The 21,063-nt window shown below is 37.2% G+C and overlaps 1 protein-coding gene across 1 annotated transcript in view; it reads left to right on the top strand.

Moving 5' to 3' along the window:
* The window catches only part of stk10 (serine/threonine kinase 10), a 70,299-nt gene that overhangs the window by 31,972 nt on the left and 17,264 nt on the right, over window positions 1–21,063 (top strand). The window contains exons 5-10 of the mRNA XM_030154763.1: window positions 930–1,002; window positions 2,394–2,588; window positions 4,746–4,827; window positions 15,248–15,382; window positions 18,207–18,554; window positions 18,679–19,113. Of these exons, the coding sequence (XP_030010623.1) occupies window positions 930–1,002; window positions 2,394–2,588; window positions 4,746–4,827; window positions 15,248–15,382; window positions 18,207–18,554; window positions 18,679–19,113 (1,268 nt within the window). The remainder of the gene's footprint in view (window positions 1–929; window positions 1,003–2,393; window positions 2,589–4,745; window positions 4,828–15,247; window positions 15,383–18,206; window positions 18,555–18,678; window positions 19,114–21,063) is intronic.

Genomic DNA, 21,063 nt, shown 5'->3' on the forward strand with positions numbered 1-21,063 from the left:
AGTGAGGTATAAAGAAATGCCCACATTCTAACTAGCCTGAGATTTCTCTTAATGTTGCCCCTTTATCAATCAAATGAAGCATTAAAAAATCCTGCTTCCAGGGCCTAGACATGTAAGTACTGAATATCTCCCTTTGTATTGACTTCTGGTTTGTCTCACGTTGGATTTTTTTATGTTTAGTTTTACTGTGCACTCATTTAGTTTATGGCTGCGCAAAGAAAAGAGAGTGATCTCCAAGTATTTACAGAATTATAATAATGCCTCCTGAGGAACACCCTCAGTGACTCTTCCAGGGAACATACTGTAGTTTACACCAGCTGATACACAAGATGTTTTCTCTGCCACAATGTGCTGAAGTGTCTTAGTCGTGGTTTCATTGTCGACCCAGTAAATTCCTGCCCGCTTCACAATAAAGCTGCAGCACAGTTAACTGTCGCTCTATGAAATGAATTCTCTTTCTGCAAAAGTTTAGACTGCAGCTCTGCAAATGATATGTTTGACTGGGAAGTCAAGGTTATTTGGATTGTACTTTGCAAAACCAAGACACTCACATAGGTCCCTGTAATAGAACAAGGCAGTTTGTAATTGTAGCAGTTAGGCAGCTGCCTCTTGAGAAAAATCCTACATTGTCTGCCAAATACCCAGGGCATGCCACTCATAATATTCTTACTTGCATGGAACTAAATCAACCAAAGTAAAAAGAGCACCTCCATCTACAGTCCAGGCTTTATGCTGGAATGGAAAAGACTTCTTTGGGAAAAAGGACTGTGTCATATGATACTGGCATTGGATTGGTATTCATTACACTGTTACCTTTACAAGACAATATCTAATGTAAATGTCAACTGTACAAAGAAAAAAACAACTAAATTCACTTCTTCTGAGAATTCAACTCAATCCTTTTTGTAATTCTTTTTCCATTTTTGCAGCTGATTTTGGAGTGTCTGCAAAAAACACAAAAACCTTACAAAGAAGAGACTCTTTCATCGGAACCCCATACTGGTAAGTCATTTACTGTACGATACTTTAACATAAAGAAATGGAGCTGTATGTATTATTTCATGCAACTGAAATGCTTGATTAATTACAATTGAGTAGAACAGATTTTTTTTTTTAACTACACATAAGCAGTAAAGCAAAATCGAAGCAAGTGTTCCTTTTTATGAGCTGTGGCAGGGATTACTACTTATTACTTCCATATCATACCCAAGAATGTAATATTTAGTAGTGACAGAACACACACCTTTCAGTGGTTACATTTAATGTTGTTGCAGTGTGGTTGTCTTATCTGCGTCCTCTGCAAAAGCTTCAGTGTGAACCTTAATTGATCCTATCGTCAGTTAAGCATCAACTAGGTTATGAACAGGTTATCATCCACTGAGGCTCCACTCCCATGTCATTCACATCATGTCTGTGTCCACATGTTGCATAATACTGAATCAAAGTCCAGAGGACAATAGTATGAACACTTGTGGTTTCTCTTGTAAATGAGCAATGTGTTCTGGATTATGAAACCCGTTTTGCAAATTGTCAGCAAACAAATGATTGAGTGTGTTTGATGCTGAAGTTGATGACTTCATATGCAGTAGCTTCCATTTTCCCAGAACATTTGGGTACAAATATATTAATGAGTGCCACATGCAAAATGGTGAGTAATTACTGGCTAATGCTGGCCAAAGGTAAATACTTTTATGACATTATATTTTGCTGTTTTTCTTAACTTATCTTAATGGACCTTAAAAGCTCTCTGTAGCACCTTTGACCACATCAGATTTTTATTACATTATTATCTGAGCCACTCACAACATTTTACGGCCTAAAGGTCCAAAATGTGATAAATTTTTCCACAAGTTATCTTTGGAGAGAGCAGCTTAGTTATCTTGTTAGAGATAGAACGTTATTATATTGTACTGTATATTCAATTCAATTTTATTTGTATAGCCCAATATCACAACAAGGTTATCTCAAAGGGCTTGTAGGTACAACCCTGCAAACCTGCTTATATTATAGAATAATACATTTATTATTATATGTTCTAGGTGTACATTTATTTAATTCAGGTTTTTTTATATAATATATCTTGTTATGAAACAAATTGATGAAAAAAAATGAGCAGCTTAATGTTGTTGTTTGTGGACTCACTATCATTTTAGGACCTCAGTGGAATCATAGTATAGTAAAGTAATATGTTTCTATTAATACTGATGAAACATGTGAGTGTTTTTTCCCTCAGCACATAGTCGTGTTTGTTGGACAGTCACATAGTGCACATTCCATACCATCCAACTTCTGCCTCTCGCGTCTACAGAGTTATTAATTATACGCATACACAAAGGCTTTACTATACACATTATGTAACAACCCCTGTAAGTGTTTAACATTTGTCTGTACAGGATGGCTCCAGAGGTGGTCATGTGTGAGACCATGAAGGATGCTCCGTATGACTACAAGGCAGATATCTGGTCTCTAGGAATCACCCTCATCGAACTGGCCCAGATTGAACCTCCTCACCATGAACTCAACCCCATGCGGGTTCTGTTAAAGATCGCCAAGTCAGAGCCTCCCACCCTGGAACAACCACAAAAATGGTGAGAGCGATCACACATAGTTATGTTTGTGTAAAGTGAGTTGGACTCTCACAAAATAAACACAATATATGTGAAACAAGTTAACCCTTTAATCCCTGAGACATTTCAATGAATCGGACTGCTGTGAATTTGTGTCTGGGTGACATAAAAGCTGCTGTATGTGCTTGTGTTCCTTTCCTTCAGTGGTTTTGCTTTACTGTGTGTTTTAGGGTCAAAACAGGGTTGAATGACAGAAAGAGACAAAGAGGAATTGAAATTTGACAGGTTTTTACTAAATAAGGCACTCAGAATGTACATCAATAAGAGATTTAGGATGTTGAACTTGAACTGTGAACTGTAACACACTGAAGACAAGGTTCTTGTGGGGTCTTAAACAGTCTTTAAAGTCTTGAATTTACAAATGTGCATTTAATACCTTAAACAAGTCTTTGAAAATGTATTTAATTTGACAGTTTGGTTTGAAGTTATTTTGCCATAAACTGGTTTGCTGTATTGTGTCTAAATGTGTCTGGGAAATGTCCAAGCTGCAAAGAAAGGAACGTTAGTCGACTCAGTTCCACCCGTTTCAACCCAACAATTTATATTGAAAATAGGAACCAATTATTGCTAACCTTGCAGCCCCTGGTGAGAAATGATCACAGGACATTCAGTTCTGTGCACAGTATGCATATAATATTCAGTTTCTGCTGATGTTTTCCTAAATTCCAGGAGTCACAAATTTTTTGCCAGTATGGCCATGAAATAGGCTGTGAAATGAGCATCAAATTCTGTTCGAAATAGTCTTAAAAAGTCTTAAATGTAACTTGTCGAAACCTGTAGGAACCCAGTGAACAACAAGTATTTGAATTTTGGCACGGTAGTTTTTGTTTTGGGGCTCTTTTTTTCTAAATCAGTCCAGCTGTTTTTGGCACCTGGTTGAACTCCAAAAAGCAGCTACTTGGTCAAAACTCATTAAAACACAGTAAACAAAAAAAGGAAAATCATGACAACACTGCAGACAGATAAAAAACGACAAGGAAAATTGTAAAAAGAGTTAACTGGCATCAAGTCCTGACCTCCACCCCACTTTATGACACCTTTTGGAATGAACTTCCACCGACAAGCCCTGGATCCTAAGTTACTTATCAGAGTAAATGCCTGGCCAGGTGTCTTTGTACTTTGCTTCATTGTTGATAAACTTTGGCTGTGGAAGGTATTTGATATTTCATCTAAACTGATGAGTTGGTATGGTACTATCCAAACACATTACATCCATTAAATGTGAGTGAAAACCCAGTCTTTTTCACCATGTAGTTTTATTGCTTGATTTTAGTTTTACGAGTCTATTTACTTGAAGGATTTAAATAGTTTTTATTTAATTATAGTTTTTTAATTATTATGAGAAAAGCTTTGATTTATAGAAACTGAAAATTATCTGAAGGAATGTATGACTTCAGATATAATGTACCGAAGCATTGTTTATTTTAAAGTCTTATATCGTGCAAAGCCATTTTATGCCAGTAGACCATAAAATGTTGTTCAACCCAGAACTGAGCTCTGTAATTGTCACCCAGAGCTAAATTAAAAGCAAAACTTTAAATAGTGTAAAATGAAAAAATAAAACGCTGATTTTTGCCTACATTTATTTTTCGGTTTAGTTGGATAATATGTATTATTCTTTGTACTTCTGTAGATTTAGATTAGATTATCTATACACTGGCAAGACACGATCATATGTACATCTTGTCATAATTTGAAGGTCAACTTTTTTCGCTTCATGAGTTGTTAAGTGTGTCAGACTGTCTCCCCTCTTTCGACCTGCAGCTGATTCAGGTCTTTCAACAAACGCAGCAGTGACTCAGGAGAATAACACCTGAGTCAAATTAAACTATTATTGGTTCTCTAACAGTCGAGTGAATCCAAGTGTTCCAGCAGCAAATTGAGTGCTTTACAACTGAAGTAATCAGGTTTTGAGATTGGGGGTGCGGAGCTGACTCTGCATTCCTGCTGAAGGCTTTGTTCTACAGAATGCAGCTGTGGACCAGGATGATCCACATACACCAACACCACAAATATTCTTGTCAAATGATTTGTTAGGTTCTAACTTCTCATCTGTCATTTCTCCCACTTTCATTTGTTGTTTTCATTTCTCAATTGTATTTTTTTTTTTTACCAAAGGTCACAAGAGTTTAAAGACTTCCTGAGAAAAGCTTTGGATAAAAACCCAGAGACACGGCCTTCTGCAGCTCAACTTATAGAGGTAGGCCGTGATGTAATGCACAATTATAACACTAATATTGTACTGTGCAGTAAGTTGATGTATGATACAGCTGAACATTGTCTTCGCTCTGTCCTTATCTCACATCCACACACTTATAGAGGGTCTTTAAATCTTCTATTTTAAGACTTGAATAGAGTGATCCATGCCAGGGAAGAGAGCGGTGCCCTTGTGGAGGAAGGAAAGGATGGTGAAGGCTGTGGGAGTGGGCAGGATTAGAAATGACATGAATGTACTGGGTGTCCATAAAGTCTCTTTACAATTCAACAAATGTATTACAAAAGCAAATGAATAGACAAATATACGGAAATTATTACAAAATGAAAAGTAGATATTGAAGTTTTTTGCCTCATTAAATTCACCTCTATATCGACACCATTAGTTCCACGAAGCACATCTAGACAGTAGTAGATTCCTTGCCATGTTGGCTGTAGCATAGATTCATCAATGGTGGAAATGGTATCACTAGTTGCTTTTCCATTGACCCTGAAATTGTGAATGTAATTTGAGCATAAAAATTGACCTAATTGAAAAATGACAATTTTGCCAAAACTTGTTTTCCGTTAAAAGTTTTTGGGATGACAAGAGGTGGTTTTTCAGGCATAGCACAATTGGTATATCACAAAAAACTGCAATGGAAACACCTTTTTCCGCAACTAGTCACATGAATTAAAAAAAAAAAAAAAAAAAAAAAGATGTTGACGTACGTTACAACAAGTGAAGAAGAAGAATTTTGAAAGAAACATGGCACAGTATGTGTGGACACACCAGTAAACCGAATCATTTTTTAATTTAGTACAGGATAGAGGGGTAATGTTTAATCATAATGAATTTATCTGTAAATCAACACGATATTTACGTTCATCGCCATGTTCATGCAATGACTTCTTGTGTCATCCCATCGCAATAATAAATATACAAATCATCGCATTTGTGATTTAATGGAAAAAACATTACACACTTCTGTTTTTTTGACATTTAGTAAATATCAGTAAAGTTTTGCAAAGATGTTCAGTGGAAAAGCCACTAGTGATATATTACTTCAGGTTGCATATCTTTGTTTGATACACGATATCTTTTACATAACCCCACACCATCACTGTTTTCCTCAGATGTTCTTGGCCATACACGCCTCCCTTTTTCCAACACTGTCCCTGTCTCCATAAATTTCTTGTGCCATGCATGAATTGATGGAGGTGAAGGTGAATGTCTTCCATACTTAATCCTGTAGTTTCGCTGAGTCTTCACGTATCTGATTTTGTTTCAATAAACGATACACATTGTACCTTTTCTTAAGGAGTAGCCATTTTTAGGGGTTTATTTAACAAAACCTATTTCATCAACAGGGTACCTGAAATACACAAATGGAATGTGATTAAAAATGTTCATAACCTCTGAGAACGGAACAAATCTGATTTACATGTATGACTAATTGCTTTTGTGATTTTTTTTATTTATTTTTTTTTATTATTGTGAAGAGACTTTGTGGACACCCTGTACTTACAGAGGTCTATGATTGGGTGAAGCAGTAAAACTGAAGTGCCTGGTTCCTGTTGATGCACCCTCATAGGACAATTTAAACCTTTTTATTCATTTGTGTTTAAAAATGTGATCTCTCAGCAACACTTTAACAGCATCTTAAAATTTGGCATAAATTACTGATTCAGAGTTGAACTGAAATGACTTTGGTGTCTGAAGGTCAAAGGTCAATGTCACTTTTTGTCCTCTCTGATGAATACATTATCTCAGAAACACCTTGAAGAAACAGCTTCAAATTTGCCGCAAACATTCACTTGGACTTGAGGATGAACTGATTACATTTTAAGGTCACAGGCTGCAGTACTCTCCCAAAAATTGTTTTGGAAATAACTCCAGATTTCAGGTTATGATGCAAGAATAGGTGACACATCTGATCTTGTAAGTTTTAATGATTGGAATCCAAATGTGTTCAGAGACACTGGGGCTAATTTAGTGTAAGATCAAACCCAATAAATGTTAAACAAAAGTAGTTTTAAAATGTGTAAATTTAAAACTGAGCTCTGTTGTGCAATTAAAAATAAAAAATCACCAGGTTAATGAGTCTAGGTTTTCTGATGTTAAGCCACAATAATATAATTTAATTTGTCTGGTGACCCCAGACATTCAAAACGGAGACTTTTTTTTTGCTAAAATAAATTTGTTTTTGATCATGTAATAGTTTGCTATACTATGTTACAAATAAATGTTAATTTTAGACTATATTTAGTCTGTAGAATGTATATTATTATGGACGGAGGCAGAAAAGCCAGGTGTAGATTTCTGCACAAAGTGAGAATTTTATTTTCCTTGGTTAGGATATGTACAGTCAGTCCAGCTTGTATTTACAAGGCTGACAATGAATACTGAACAAACAATAACTCAAACTATGAATTATGAAAGAGCTGCAGCATCTGAAACTGACCACAATGAACATTTGAAAGATAAACAGTACCACAGTGCTTCAGTTTCAGACTCAGTTTGTCATGTCTTACATATATTGCGATTGTCTCTCTCAACTCACCATATATTTTTAATTAGTGAGTTTTTATTTTTAGCAATTGCTAGAAATTTTAGGCGACACCATTTGAATTCCAGGTGACCCCACATGGGTTCCCAACCCCAAGGTTGAAAAACACTGTTTTGATGCTTCCCATTGTTGAAAAAGTGATAGAATATTAAAATTGAAAAGCAGATGTTTACCTTCAAATACTCAAACTGTCACAAATATAAACAAAAACAACAAACAACTCATCAAGTAAAAGAGAGGCGGTGTAGCAGTAACTGGCTAACTGTTTTGTAGTTTTTGACAGTTTGTCCAGTCTCCCTGCTCCTGTTTCCTGTGTGAATTTTTATCGAGAGCAGTTCTGCAGCACCCTTAAATGGAGACTCTCAGCTTTCCTCAAGAACTTGATAACTATGTTCAATCTACCTCAATAACACACCCTTAAGTGTAGGTTTGAAGTGAATCCTGGACCACATCTTGAACTGGATTAAACACTTTGGTGCAACATAACTTATTGTAAAAGCTTGATTTGGAACTCCATTGTAACTACTGACCTTGTAAAGAATGACTGAACTCATCTACACACTGAAGTGCCTTTGAAACAGCTGATACATGCAGCCCTGCTCTGCTAACATCTGAGAATGTACATTGGCAGAGGTTTCTCAAAACTCAGAACCCCGACCAAGATTGTAAGAAGAGGTCAACAGGGTGTGGATTAAAAGTAGTAAGAACAGCATCTATTAAAATTCAGAGCCACAGTTTCCTGTCTGTATCCCACAGCTGGGGAATGCCAGCTATTTACATTCCCACCCTCAGCCAATAGCATGTCTGGATTACCACGAGCTCGCCACCTCCAGCCAATTAGAAAGAGGAAGAGATGAAAACCCTCGACCCAGGCCCGCTGGGAATCCTCCATGTGCTCTCTAGTGGGGGGAAGAGAGACGGGCGCGGTCCGCTTTTTGGTGCCTCGCTGGAAGTTTTAGATGTTTATCGTGCCGGCTGCTCTCAACGGCTGTCAGATACCTCATACTGGATAAATGGAGGGTCAAATTCTGCTGAACAGTGATGAATAATAGCAATTTACTGGAAGTTACAGTTGGTATGTGTCAAGGTTTGGTCAGATTTAAAAATGTTGTTATTCACTGGAGCGTCTAAATGCGAAGACATGAAGATGATGATTCACAGATAAGAGGATATGACTGGACTGTGGGTGTTAAATGGAGTCAAATACAGTCTTCGTCAAATAACTTATTAACCCTTAGGTCCCCCTCTGGCATTTTTGTACATTTTTCTCATGTTTTTTTTTTTTTTTTTTTTTTCATTTGGTGGTCATTTTGGCTGTGTTACAGCTTTTGGCATGAAATTCAGCAGGAACTTTTCTTTTTAGTCATATTTTTGGAATCCAGTGTCTTTTACTGTTACATGTGTTTTATACTCCCTTGATACATTATGCACCCTCTGGTTACCTTTGTGGCAAAAATGTACACACAAAAAAAAATGCATACGTCAATTTGTTTTTTTTTTCTTAAAGGAATGATATTTTGCTGTTTTAAATGGAATTATGCATTTTCAAACATTTCCCTGTTGTCTACATAATCTGTAAATGCTATGGTTGTGTCTGAATTCTTCATTAATTCAACTCCACAGGTCCATCTTCAGTCCTTTTCTGAGTAATGACACCAGAAAGGTTGTTTTGAGTGCTGGCCCTTTAAATGCACATGACCCCACCCCCTCTAGGTTGCTGACTGTGCGCTCTGTCCCGTTCAGCCTCTTGTGTTTTATGTAATCTGCTTGAAGTTTGGACATATTTTCACTATGGACTACAACCACTGCTGCTGACAAACAGTTATGTCGTACTCAGAGAAATGTTCATCGAAAGTCTTGCAAATGTCATGACGTAGCTAGTCATATAACGTAACAAATTATGAAGGAATTGAAACGGGTTGTAGAAATCTACTCGATTTTTGCTGGAATGAATATAAAGATAACTTTGCAGCACCTGGAGGGTTCAAATTCAAACTTTATGAAGTGTTAGGGTCCAAATACACAAATAAATGAACCAAAGACTAATAAAAGTGGGTTGAGCAAAATATGACCCCTTTAAGTCTTTTAAACAACTATAATGGAAGTCAATGTGACATTTTTGTCCATGAGGGTAACCAGAGGGAGTATCTGCCACTACATAAAGAAAAATAATGCAGTCAAATCAATTTTGTTGCTCATCTTTGACATATCTAAGGCTCTAATCACAGCCAATGTTCCATCTGCCTACTACTTCTTTGGAAAATATTCAATTTTTTTTTTTTTTTTTTTTTTTTTTGTGTTTTGTTTTTAATAGAAATCACTCAAACTGGCATTTAAAGGGTTAAAATCCTGTTGAATTAATGTTGAATGTTTGGTAGTTGTGAGCAGGGCAGAAGTTGTTTAAGAGATTTATTTAAAGAAAAGCAACAAAAAAAACCCCCACTGATTTTATAACAGGTTTTTCTGCGTGTACATTTTTGCCACAAAGGTAACCAGAGGGTCGTACATTTCAGGAGGGCATAAGGGTTAAGGAACAGGGACGTTGCATTAGTTTTGAATGTTTCTTCTCTGGCTTTCAATCTGTGGCACATGTGTTCTTGTAAAGGAATGTATACAAAACAACATGACACAGTATCAGTCACTGTGGCTGTGTGGCTGGCTCAGACCATCTGGATGGCTAGTGCTCATTATAATGTACAGAGCTACTCCTCCCACATAGTTTCTCATGGTTAGGATTTTTGTGGGGTCCTTGCCAGCACTGCCTTCATTCATATATTGTTGGATGTTTTCCTTCTTTCTCTCTTGATTTTGTGTTTTTGATTATGGAGTGTGTGTGTTTAGGATTATCTGGTAAATGTATCATTGATCCATGGCTTTGTAGTGGTTTGCAACAATGGCATGTGCACACAAACACAAATGCATGCTGTTCTACTATACTTTTGAGGATTCTTGTTGAGTTGATGCATGTTCTTTCCCCCAGCGCTGAGCTGGAGCTTCCGCCTCTCACAACTGCATGCCTGAACACAACATTTACTCTGATCTACAACTAGTTCTACTGTTAAAGAATCAGTCTCACAATGTACGATGAATACTTATTTTTTTCTGTTTGTTTGTGATTTTTGGCCATGGGGGATATTCTTAGTTTTTGGTCTTAGTGTTCATGTTAATATAGAGGTGCCTGGGCTGTTTGTTTGTTTGTTTATTTATTTATTTCAAATATTGCATTAAAATCAAACAACAAAAGAATTATATAAAAGAAAGTCAAACATTCAAAAAGGAACGTGATTAAGTTTAACTTATAATCTCCTGCCCCCTTACCCCATCCTTCACCTACCCTAAATTCCTATGTCAGATTCCCTAAGTAACAAAAAAATCCTCACATATCAGACTAAATTCTGACTATGGACAAAACACAAAGTTGCTGTACATATCAAGGATAGACTGTCCATTTTGCATTTGATTTAAAAGCGCATGCCACTGTTTAATTTTACAGATCTGTACATTCTGGATGATTTTTTTTTTTTTTTTTTTTTTTTTGATGCGTCTGTGACTTATCCTTACAAGAAGGTGTTTTAGTCAGATGGTCAGTGAGGAACAGTTTGACTCAAAGTTGCTAAATTCACTGCAAACCTTCACATATGTTCAAAGATAAACTGAAGAAAGTTTAGAGACTTAAAGGGGTCATATTTTGCTAAACCCACTATTACTAGTCTTTGGTACATTTGTGTATTTGCGGACCCTAATAGTTCAAAAAGTTTGAATTTGAACCCTCCAGGTGCTGCAAAGTTATCTTTATATTCATTCCAGCAAAATTTGAGTGGATTTCTACAACCTGTTTTAATTCCTGTTTTAATTTGTTACGTTTTATAACTAGTTACGTCATGACATTTGCACATATAAGGTCAAGACTTCTGATGAACATCTGTCCGAGTACGGCATAATTGTTTGTCAGCAGCAGCGGTTGTAGTCCATACTGAAAATATGTCCAAACTTCCAGCCGATTACCTGGAATAGTTCAGTTGTTGGTTGTATTAACAAACACAAGTGGCTGAACAGGACAGAGCTGCACAGTCAACAACCCGGAAGGGGGTGGGGTCATGTGCATTTAAAGGGCCAGCGCTCAAAACGACCTTTCTGGTGTCATTACCCAAAAGTAGGGTTGAAGATGGACCTATGGAGTTTAATTAATGAAGAATTCAGACCCAAGCATAGCATTTACAGATTATGTAGATCACAAGGAAATGTTTGAAAATGCGTAGTTCCATTTTAAAAAAGCAAAATATCACTCTTTTAAAGTCAAGGGACTGACCTTATGTCTGTCCTTTCATATGAACGTAACTCATTAAGGCTTTGAGGGAATGCCTTCAAGTATGGCATGTTCATTCATTTGGACTTGGGGATGAATTAAACCTATTTTTGTGGCCAAAGGTCAAATGTCAAAGCCCTTTTAACCTCAGAAAACAGTCATTTTGCTAGTCATTGAGAGAATATCATGAGCAGTTTGTGATCAAGGAGAGTGGACGCATCTGATTGAATCTATGGCTCCTGTTAGTTTAAGGAAATTACCAGGAACTGTGGAATTTGATACTATTTGGGTCGTGGTCTCCTTCCATTAACTTAACTTTTTATTCACGGCAGAAATGTTTAAATCCCTTCTTATCTTTCTTTGAGGAACATTATTAAGAAAGGCTTTAAAATATTTTGAACACTCTGGTGATCCTCAGCTAGTCTTTCCCATATTCAACTTTAGTATTGGATCATGATTATAATCACTTTAATATCGACAATTACATACATTTCCTATACTGTCTACATATTTTCTTATTTGGGGTTGTAAATTGCATTGATGAAAGCTAATGTTAAAACTTTCAGAAACAGTTTTTCTGTAGATAAACCCTTAGTTTCTTCATACTTCCAAGTTGTCATTGTTTCTTTTTCTACTATATAGGTATTTCCAGTTAAAGGTTCAATAAAATGAATCAGGAGATGTTTGGAGACACATGCAGTACTAGTAACCATATCCCGTACTTTTAGTATATGAGTTAACATGGATATTCCTTCTAAAAAATGCACCTTTTTTAAATATAACTTTTGACACCACAAATACAGCAGAAATGTGAGATGTTAGTAACAGTCAACAGAATTTTATTTATGTAGTCCAAAATTACTACATACCATTCTCCAAATTTTACCCCTAACTTAACCTAAACCTAATTATACCCTCAATCTTAAAACCAAGTTTTAACGACCCCAACAACCCTAAAAAATCTAAAGACTAACCAAAATTACCTATCTGTCCAAAAATGCCCTCGCTCAGCAATGAAAAGTCAAATTTGTTCTTCCACAGACCTATGCATTAAAACACACATACTTGTCTGTCATTACTGTGCAGGTACCTCATGCCCTCCTGCAGCCCCCTGCTTGGGTCCCCAAATGGACCATATTGTTCACATTTAACCTTTTCATGCCCAGCCAAGCATATAAGACCCAAAATCGCAAGCCTCAGTGGGTCAAAGGCAACATGAAACCGTAAAAGAGTAAAGATAAGCTCCACTGATCCACATCTTGATCCACAATGCCAGTAAGAAAACATACTGAGGTTTAACACGGCACCATTTGTGTTTGTCTGCTTTGATTTACCCCAGGGAAACTGGGTTTAGTTCCATCATGAGGGTCTGAGTGGAAATCTCCCTGTTCACTGTTGGAGCTAATAATAAGAAGAAAAGATAGAGATGCTCAGATAGTCAGATAAAGAAATAGTTTGTGTTATTTAACATGTTACAATAGATTAAACATTACACTATGATTACATTCAGACATCAGATCTTAATGCACAATTCGGATTTTTGGGTGAAATCCAATTTTTTTGCATGGTTGTTCACGTTACACCTTAAATGCAACTTCTATCAGTTTTGAGTATGAACAAAATGCGACCCTGAAGTGATCCACATGCGCAAAAGAGGTCCTGATGTAATATGTAACCACACAGGCATGTATTTTGTTTACAGAAGTAAATATATTTTTCCTGCAACTCCTCCTCCTGGGATGCAGAATTGTGGAGTTTGTCACATTTCAATGATGTAAAGGTTGGATAAATGTGACCTGGCTATTCAGACTGAAGTCGCATTGCAAAATATCAAATACATATCAGATTTAGGACCACATATGAACGTGGGCTTGGTCAGATATGAAAAAAATTGGATTTGTGCTGTTCAAACTGTCTTTAACAAATAGGATTTAGGTCACATATGGGCAAAAAAAATCGGATTTGGGCCACATTTGCCTCCAGTCTGAACATAGCCTATGTTGAACAAATTGACGAAAGTTTAGTCATACTTTGGTCATGTGATCAAAAAATGATAAGAATTTTCAGCTCAGTCAATAAAGATAATGATCATAATACATGTTATTTCTTTGAAAGTTAAAGGCAAATTTTTTGGCCCGGGTATAATTTATAGAAATCAGTTGGTTATTAGTTATTAGGTTATTGGTTATGGTTTTGCTAAAGACAGAAGTTGAAGACAATGTGAAAAATATAAAACAGGGCAGAGAAAGTCTTAATGAGGCAAAAAGTTGAAAATGGTAATTATATGTTGTAACAGATGGAAATGCATAAGATGTAAGAAGATGAAAACTAAGTATAGATGGAAAATAAAAACAAGGCTACAAAACAAGATGAAAATAATTAAGACAAAAAAGACACAATAAGAAGAAAACCAAAACAGAGCATTAGATGAAAAGATATTTTAAAAAAAGTCAAAAAAAAAAAAAGCAAACAACATAAAAGGAAAAGATACAAAAAGAAAGACAAAGATCTACAGACAGATGTAACAAGACAAAAAAGCACTTGACACAACACTTAAACAATGGAAAAGTTCATGCATTTAGAGGCAGACATTTAAAACGATTATAATGATGAAATGCATGTTCAGGATAAAAATAAAGTGTAAAGTAAAACGAAACATGAAAGTGTTTTTGTCTGACATTGTAAAGAAAATAATTAATCCAGCCCTGAATTCACAATAACTGTACAATAATAATAATAATAATACAGCTTCTGTTTTTATCATGTAATTGCATTTCCTTTTTAAAGCTTTTAAAAACTGATTTCACTCTCTGAGCCTTGTTTTCTTCTTTCCACTGTGGCGTAACATGGTTCGATGTATTTCAGCATTTACACCACCTCACTCATTAGACAATTAGCTGACTGTTGTTTGTCACTGGAGAAGTTAAAAGCCAGAGCCTAATGCAGGGCATGAGCTAGCATGAACACACACACACACACACACACACACACACACACACACACACACACACACACACGTGTTACGGTCCAGCTCTGCTTGTAGCCTTTTCCCTTTTTGTCAGCTGTACCAGTTAAATTGCTCTGCAGTGCAAAGCATCTGAATAATAGATGATTAGTCTTTTATCTCTGCAGCACATAATACTGTTTTATTCTCTTTGCACTTTTCTTTTTATTGCTGTATTTGCACCCTCACATGAATCTGCTCTTTTTCTGAAGATGGTATACAATGACTTTCTGTTCTTAGTATCGTTGCCTGTAGTGTATATATAGTTACATAATTTCATCATTATTAACTTATCCACTGAGTCGGAGACCCAGTATTGTTCAGAAACTAGCAGGTGGCAGATAGGATTTCCCCAGTGAAAGTCTCCTGTAGCCTTACCTTTCATGCTCATTACCCACTGGCAACTCCACAGCTAACCTTAATACAAATATTGGTGTCTTTATTTAATACTGTAACCTGAATCTCTGTCTGGAAAGTGTTGTTGCTTTGCATTCTGTTTTAACGAGAATGAACCTAAAACCCTTGTCTCTGTCACTTGTATCTGCAGCACCCTTTTGTGAGGTCGGTGACGTCGAACCGTCCGCTGAGAGAGCTGGTGGCCGAGGCCAAAGCTGAGGTCATGGAGGAAATCGAGGACAATAGAGAGGAAGGAGAGGAGGACGACGCCATGGAGCTGACTGTGGTACCAACCCGGCATCTTTTCTGTCCTATTATTGTTTTCAACTTTTCCTTTACTTTGTTCGTCTCTAAAAAAAAAAAAGTACCTCCCTCTCACCTTTTTCCTGAAAGCTCAAACATTTGGAAGCTGTAGTTTTGTAAAGAAAACGTGACTGTACATTTTATTTTTATTTAGTTTTTTATTGTTTTAGTTCGGCTTAATTTTTTATGCTGTAAAAAAACAAAATAAAACTATATTTCGGTTCAAACTCACCTGCATTTTATAAGGGATGACAAAACTGTCAATCATGATTCTCCCTCAAAAGAGCATTTAATGATCTTTTTCCAAATTACCAAACTCTAGTTTAATATATGAATATAAAGACAATTGACAACATATTTAAGAAAATATCTTGGTCTTCGTTTCCCTTAACTTTAATAACCCTTTTTGACAGGAGGGTACATTGCTTTTCACTGGGTGGCCTCAAGCAAGAGTTCTGTGGCTTTTAGAAAACATCCTTCGTGCTAGTGTCCCCAGACGCTGTAATTATGTTAAATGCATGCGTATAATCACGCATAGGCAAGCTGTCACCTGCACATGAACCCATGCCCAGAATGGCACACGCATTCTGCCTCGAATTCCCTCGCATGGAAAGTTTCACTTTTTGACCCCTTTGATTTCTTCATAAACATGACCTTCCTGGTCCTTTCCACAGGAACCATTCATAAATCCACAGAGGGCACAAGATTAGAAAGTGACATAGCATGAGGGTGCAGCGTACCGCCATCTACACAAACAAAGGAACAGAAACCGGAATACTAGCGTTCAGCAACGCCCACGCAGGGTTAAATATAGGTGTTTCTTTTGACCTCGCTCCTGTATAGAAATGCTGTCACCTCCCAACTTCTGATGGAATAAATTATTAAAGGTTCAAACGTTGTTTTCATGTTGTACGCTGACCCTTAATTAAACTCTGTTGGTCTACCTGATCCCAGCAAGTAGAGGACCCAACATGTAGCCTATGAACAGGAGATTGAACCAGTCAGATGTGTTGAGTGGATGTGTCTCTCAACGTGGAAATAAATACTTGCTGACTGATTTCTTCCAGCCTTAATGTCAGCCCTGACATTGAATTGAATGACTTTAAACTGGTTTGTGTGACTCCAGTGCAGCTCTGATCTGCTTTGCTCTTATGCTTCTCTGATCTGTGGCTGCCAGGAGAAAAAAAAACAGAATTGTTTCTCCAAATATAACTTCCAAGAATCTGAAAGCAGGTTTCTTTCCATATATCACACACAACCAGACCAACGTGTTTGAAGAGAGAGAGAGAACATTAAAGAGGCTGCACCTGATCATAAATACGTCTCAGATCCAGTGGAGGCATATTTCACGAAGCTGAATTGTTCCGTTTACAGCAGACTGTTATTCTGAAAATAACTTCCTCTGTGGTGTTTGTAATTATAGACCACATGTCTCACAGACATGATTGGAACCTTCTGCAATTAGATTCAAGTTAGCAGATTTTTTTAGTCACTTTGGAATATAATCAACATACTGAGCCATATTTAACATATTGGTCTGGTAAGTATGGTTATTAAGTATTTATCCTCTAACATGATTTTTATCTTGAGAAGAATTTTGCTCATCTATCATTTCTAATCAATGTTTTTAATTTGCAACGTAAAACAGGTATGAGTAACTCATTTGAGGATTCTCTTAAAATGAGATTTTTCATCTCAGTGAGGATTTCTGAAAAAATATTGTTTGATATTAATTGTTAATTGTTTAGCCCTGCGATGAATTGGTGACATGTCCAGGGTGAACCCTGCCTTCACCCAATGGTAGCTGGGAAAGGCTTCCGCCCCCCTGCAACCCTCTCGAGGTTAAAGCGGTTCAGCAGATGAATGAATGAATATTATTTAATAATATAAAGATTCATGCATAGTCATCACCAGGAAATTATAGGTTGTCCAACTTAATAAAATATATTTAATAAAAATAACAAAAATTTAATCAAGCAACAAACACCCAAACTAAATGAAAACTACAATGAATAATGCAATAGGAACTGAAATTAATTGGAAAATGTAATTATAATCAGGTTTGTTTCATTTTTGACTGATTTTTCCAGCCTTTATAAATCAGGGGTTCCTTCATAAAACCTGAATATTTAATACTGACTTAGAAAAATAACTAATCATTACCTTAAAATATGAGTACTTTTGTATTTGTAAAACTTAAAGTAAACTGAGATCAACACCAAAACCACAACACTAAATGAAAAAAATTAACTTATTTGCTATATTTACAAATTTATATAATTAATTTCTATTTTATAAAAAAACGCTTTGGTTTGTTTTCAATGGAATGCTGGTCTTAGCACTAATGAAATTTACATAATAGAACCAACCATGGGCAGTTGCACATAATCTAATAACGATAGAAGTGCCTATCAAGAGTCAAATATTAATATAAGAGCTACTACAGAACTACCACTACTACTACAGAACTATTTAAGCCATTATTTACACAGGCTTTTCAGCTGTGTAATTAGTGTGTTTAGTGATTAGATCACTATCTGAGCTCAGACTACCACAGTGAAAACCAGCAGCGTAGGAGTGTAAGCAGGCATGACTGCATTCCCACCAGACCAAAGGTTACGGTTACTTCCCTGAAGGTGGGGAGTCTGAACCACTTTAGTCTTTAGCATTTGGACTAAAACCACATTTCACAAAGGTTAAAGACATTAACATTCAGGATAATACCAGTCTTTCACTGTAAAGTCTGAAAACGTTTCTTGTGTTGTTACGTAACATCTCCCCACTCTCCTGGTCTCTGTCCTGTTTAGTCGTCAGGTAAGGAGCCATGTCAGACCAGTCAGACCAGTCTGGAAGGTGACCAGTCCACCACCCCAAGCCCCACCACACCCTCTCCAACCACACCGATTCCTGTGCCCAGGAAGGGGATTGAGCCTAATACACCTGCAGAGGAGAAGCCAGCCTCAGTCATGGTGGTACCTGTTCCCCTGCCACGTCAGAATCTCCCTCACAAAGAGCCAGTGGAATCAGGAGACAAGCTTCCGCTTGAAGTGCTTCTAGAGTCGGACAAGTCTGAGAGTGAGGCCTCAACAAAGACTTCCAGCTCCGACTCTGGTATTGAAGATGGAAAGATTAGCCCCACTTCAGAGGAAGAAAAGGTGCTCTTTGAATGATAGACATACATAATTCTGTCACCTGGTTCCTTCATTAGTGGAAAAAAACTGTGCTGTACATTTTGGTGTATATTTTTTAGCCATGATCATAACTAAGTCAGTGTTTCAGGTTGTTGTGGAGACACCGGAGACAGAGCAGCCGCCGTCTCTTCCCCAAACGGAGGTGTCCGAGGAGCATGTGGATATCATCATAGACTCGACAGAACCAGAGGCCCCCAAAGTCCAGGTGACGGAAGAAGAGAAGAGCAATATTATTACCAATGGAAATGTACCAAGTCCAAGCCAAAGTCCTCCTACGAGCCCTGCTCCCACCTCTCCTCCTTCTTCTCCCACTCCTGCTCCTGCTCCCGAACCTCGTGGTGGGCTGAATGACAGCATCACCAAGGCTACGCCGGAGCGGATGTCGACAGGAGGAAACACTGAGCCTGTGTCGGCCTATATCAATGGAGGGATAATCAACAAACGGTACTCTTATTCAGGCAGCATGATGTCGGAGAGCATGGACATATCCATCAACAAGGAAAACATCTCAATGTATGCAAGGGTGAGTCAACACTATTACACACTTCACTACTTACAAAACTGACATAAAATAAGACTTCATGAAGTGGAGATTGTAGTTTTATTCCATGTGACTAGCATGAGTACTTTAAAAGCCTAATCATCTTTACTTTAGCCTTAGAAGGTTCAACATGTAGGCTTTGCAAATTGTTGTATGTTAACCCTTTAATTCCTGAGACATTATTTCAATGAAACGTGCTGCTGTGAATTTGCACCTGTTTCGGTGTCATAAAAACTGCTGTGAGTATGTGCTTATGTTCCTTTTCCTCAGTGGTTTTGCTTTACTGTTTGTTTTAGGGTCAAAACAGGGTGGAATACCAGAAAAAGACAAAGACAGGAATTTGAGTTTGACAGGTTTTTACTAAATAAGGCACTCAGAATGTACATCAATAAGATTTAGGATGTTTAACATGAACTGTGAAACTGGAACACACTGAACAATAACAACAAGTATTTGAATTTTGGCCCAGTAGTATTTGTTTCTAAATCAATCCAGCTGCTTTTTTGCACCTGGTTGAACTCCAAAAAGCAGTAACATGGTCAAAACTCGGTAAAAAAACAGTAAAAAAAAAAAAAAAAAAAAAAAAAAAAAATCATGGCAACACCGCAAAAAAACAGTAAAAAAAAAAAAAAAAAACGGCAAGGAAAACGATGTGTTAAAAAAATTTTTTAAAAAAATTTAAAAAGCCCTAACCATCTATTTTTTTTATACCAGGTCGGTCTCACTCACTGCTCTATGGTTTGCCCCCATTACACAGGCAGTGGGGGGTGCACTGAGCACGTTCAGATATCTATTGAAAGCACTAGGTCTATTCTCTCAGCACACTCTGAAATTTTTCTCATTGAGCAAATGGTTGAATTTTAATGAATATTTAAAATCACACATACAGAACACTCACCAGATATGTTAGGAGCTAATGGGTTACCATGACAGCGTTGGGTGTTGGTAGTTTGTTGATGTCAACTATGTCTATGATAACTTCACAATATATATAACACTCAGTTAAGTATGATATTAAGTGACAGCTAGTTTTGAAGTTGCAGATATCACAACTGAATATAACCCTCATCCACAGTGGCTGCAAAAAAAGACAGACGGCCCTCATTAGAACCAGTGTTTGGTTTGTCCATTTTGGGCTTTTTAGGTGTTGTGGTATTAACTGGGATCCACATTTGCATGGGGCACAATATAGTGGACTCAATAGAGGATGACCCACTCCATTTGAAAATATAAATGGCTCATTCCAAGATGAAACCATAGACTTTATATAATTAGTCAATCAATCAATCGATCAACCTTTATTTATAGAGCGCTTTTCATGCACAGATGCAACACAAAGTGCTTTACAGAATTAAAACAATTACACAATAAAAACAGAAAAACAATTACAAAGAAAACCCCTCCCTCCCACCCTCCATACTAGACACGCACACACACACACACGCACACACACGCACACAACAGGGAGACATGGCATGGCACTGAGGATCAAGGAAACGCCACCTTTGGGGCCGTCCACACTGGGAGGAGCCGCAGGCCGTGCCATCGGGGGGACCGGCACCCAGGCCCCCCGACTCCGACAGACAGGTGGACCCCCACATCGAAGGGAGGACCCCCAGCCAGCCGGGCCAAAGGGACCCAAGGACAGTACCCCCACTAGCAGACCAGACACAGCTCCCAGTGTGGAGGACCCCCCTGAGGAAACACTGGCATTAAAAGCTAAAGACTAAAAGCATAACATAGGACTAAGAGAATAAATAAAATAAAATAAATACAGTACCAAGAGTAAAATACGTAAGATTATAAATAAAATAGAATAGATAAAGTATCAGTGATAATAAAACAAAATAGGAACAAGAAGAGTTTAAAAAATTAGTTAAAAGCCTGATTAAAAAGGTGTGTCTTTAATCTTCTTTAAAAAAAAAAAAAAAA

The sequence above is a fragment of the Sphaeramia orbicularis genome, chromosome 14 (assembly GCF_902148855.1).
Source record: "Sphaeramia orbicularis chromosome 14, fSphaOr1.1, whole genome shotgun sequence".
Taxonomy (NCBI): domain Eukaryota; kingdom Metazoa; phylum Chordata; class Actinopteri; order Kurtiformes; family Apogonidae; genus Sphaeramia; species Sphaeramia orbicularis.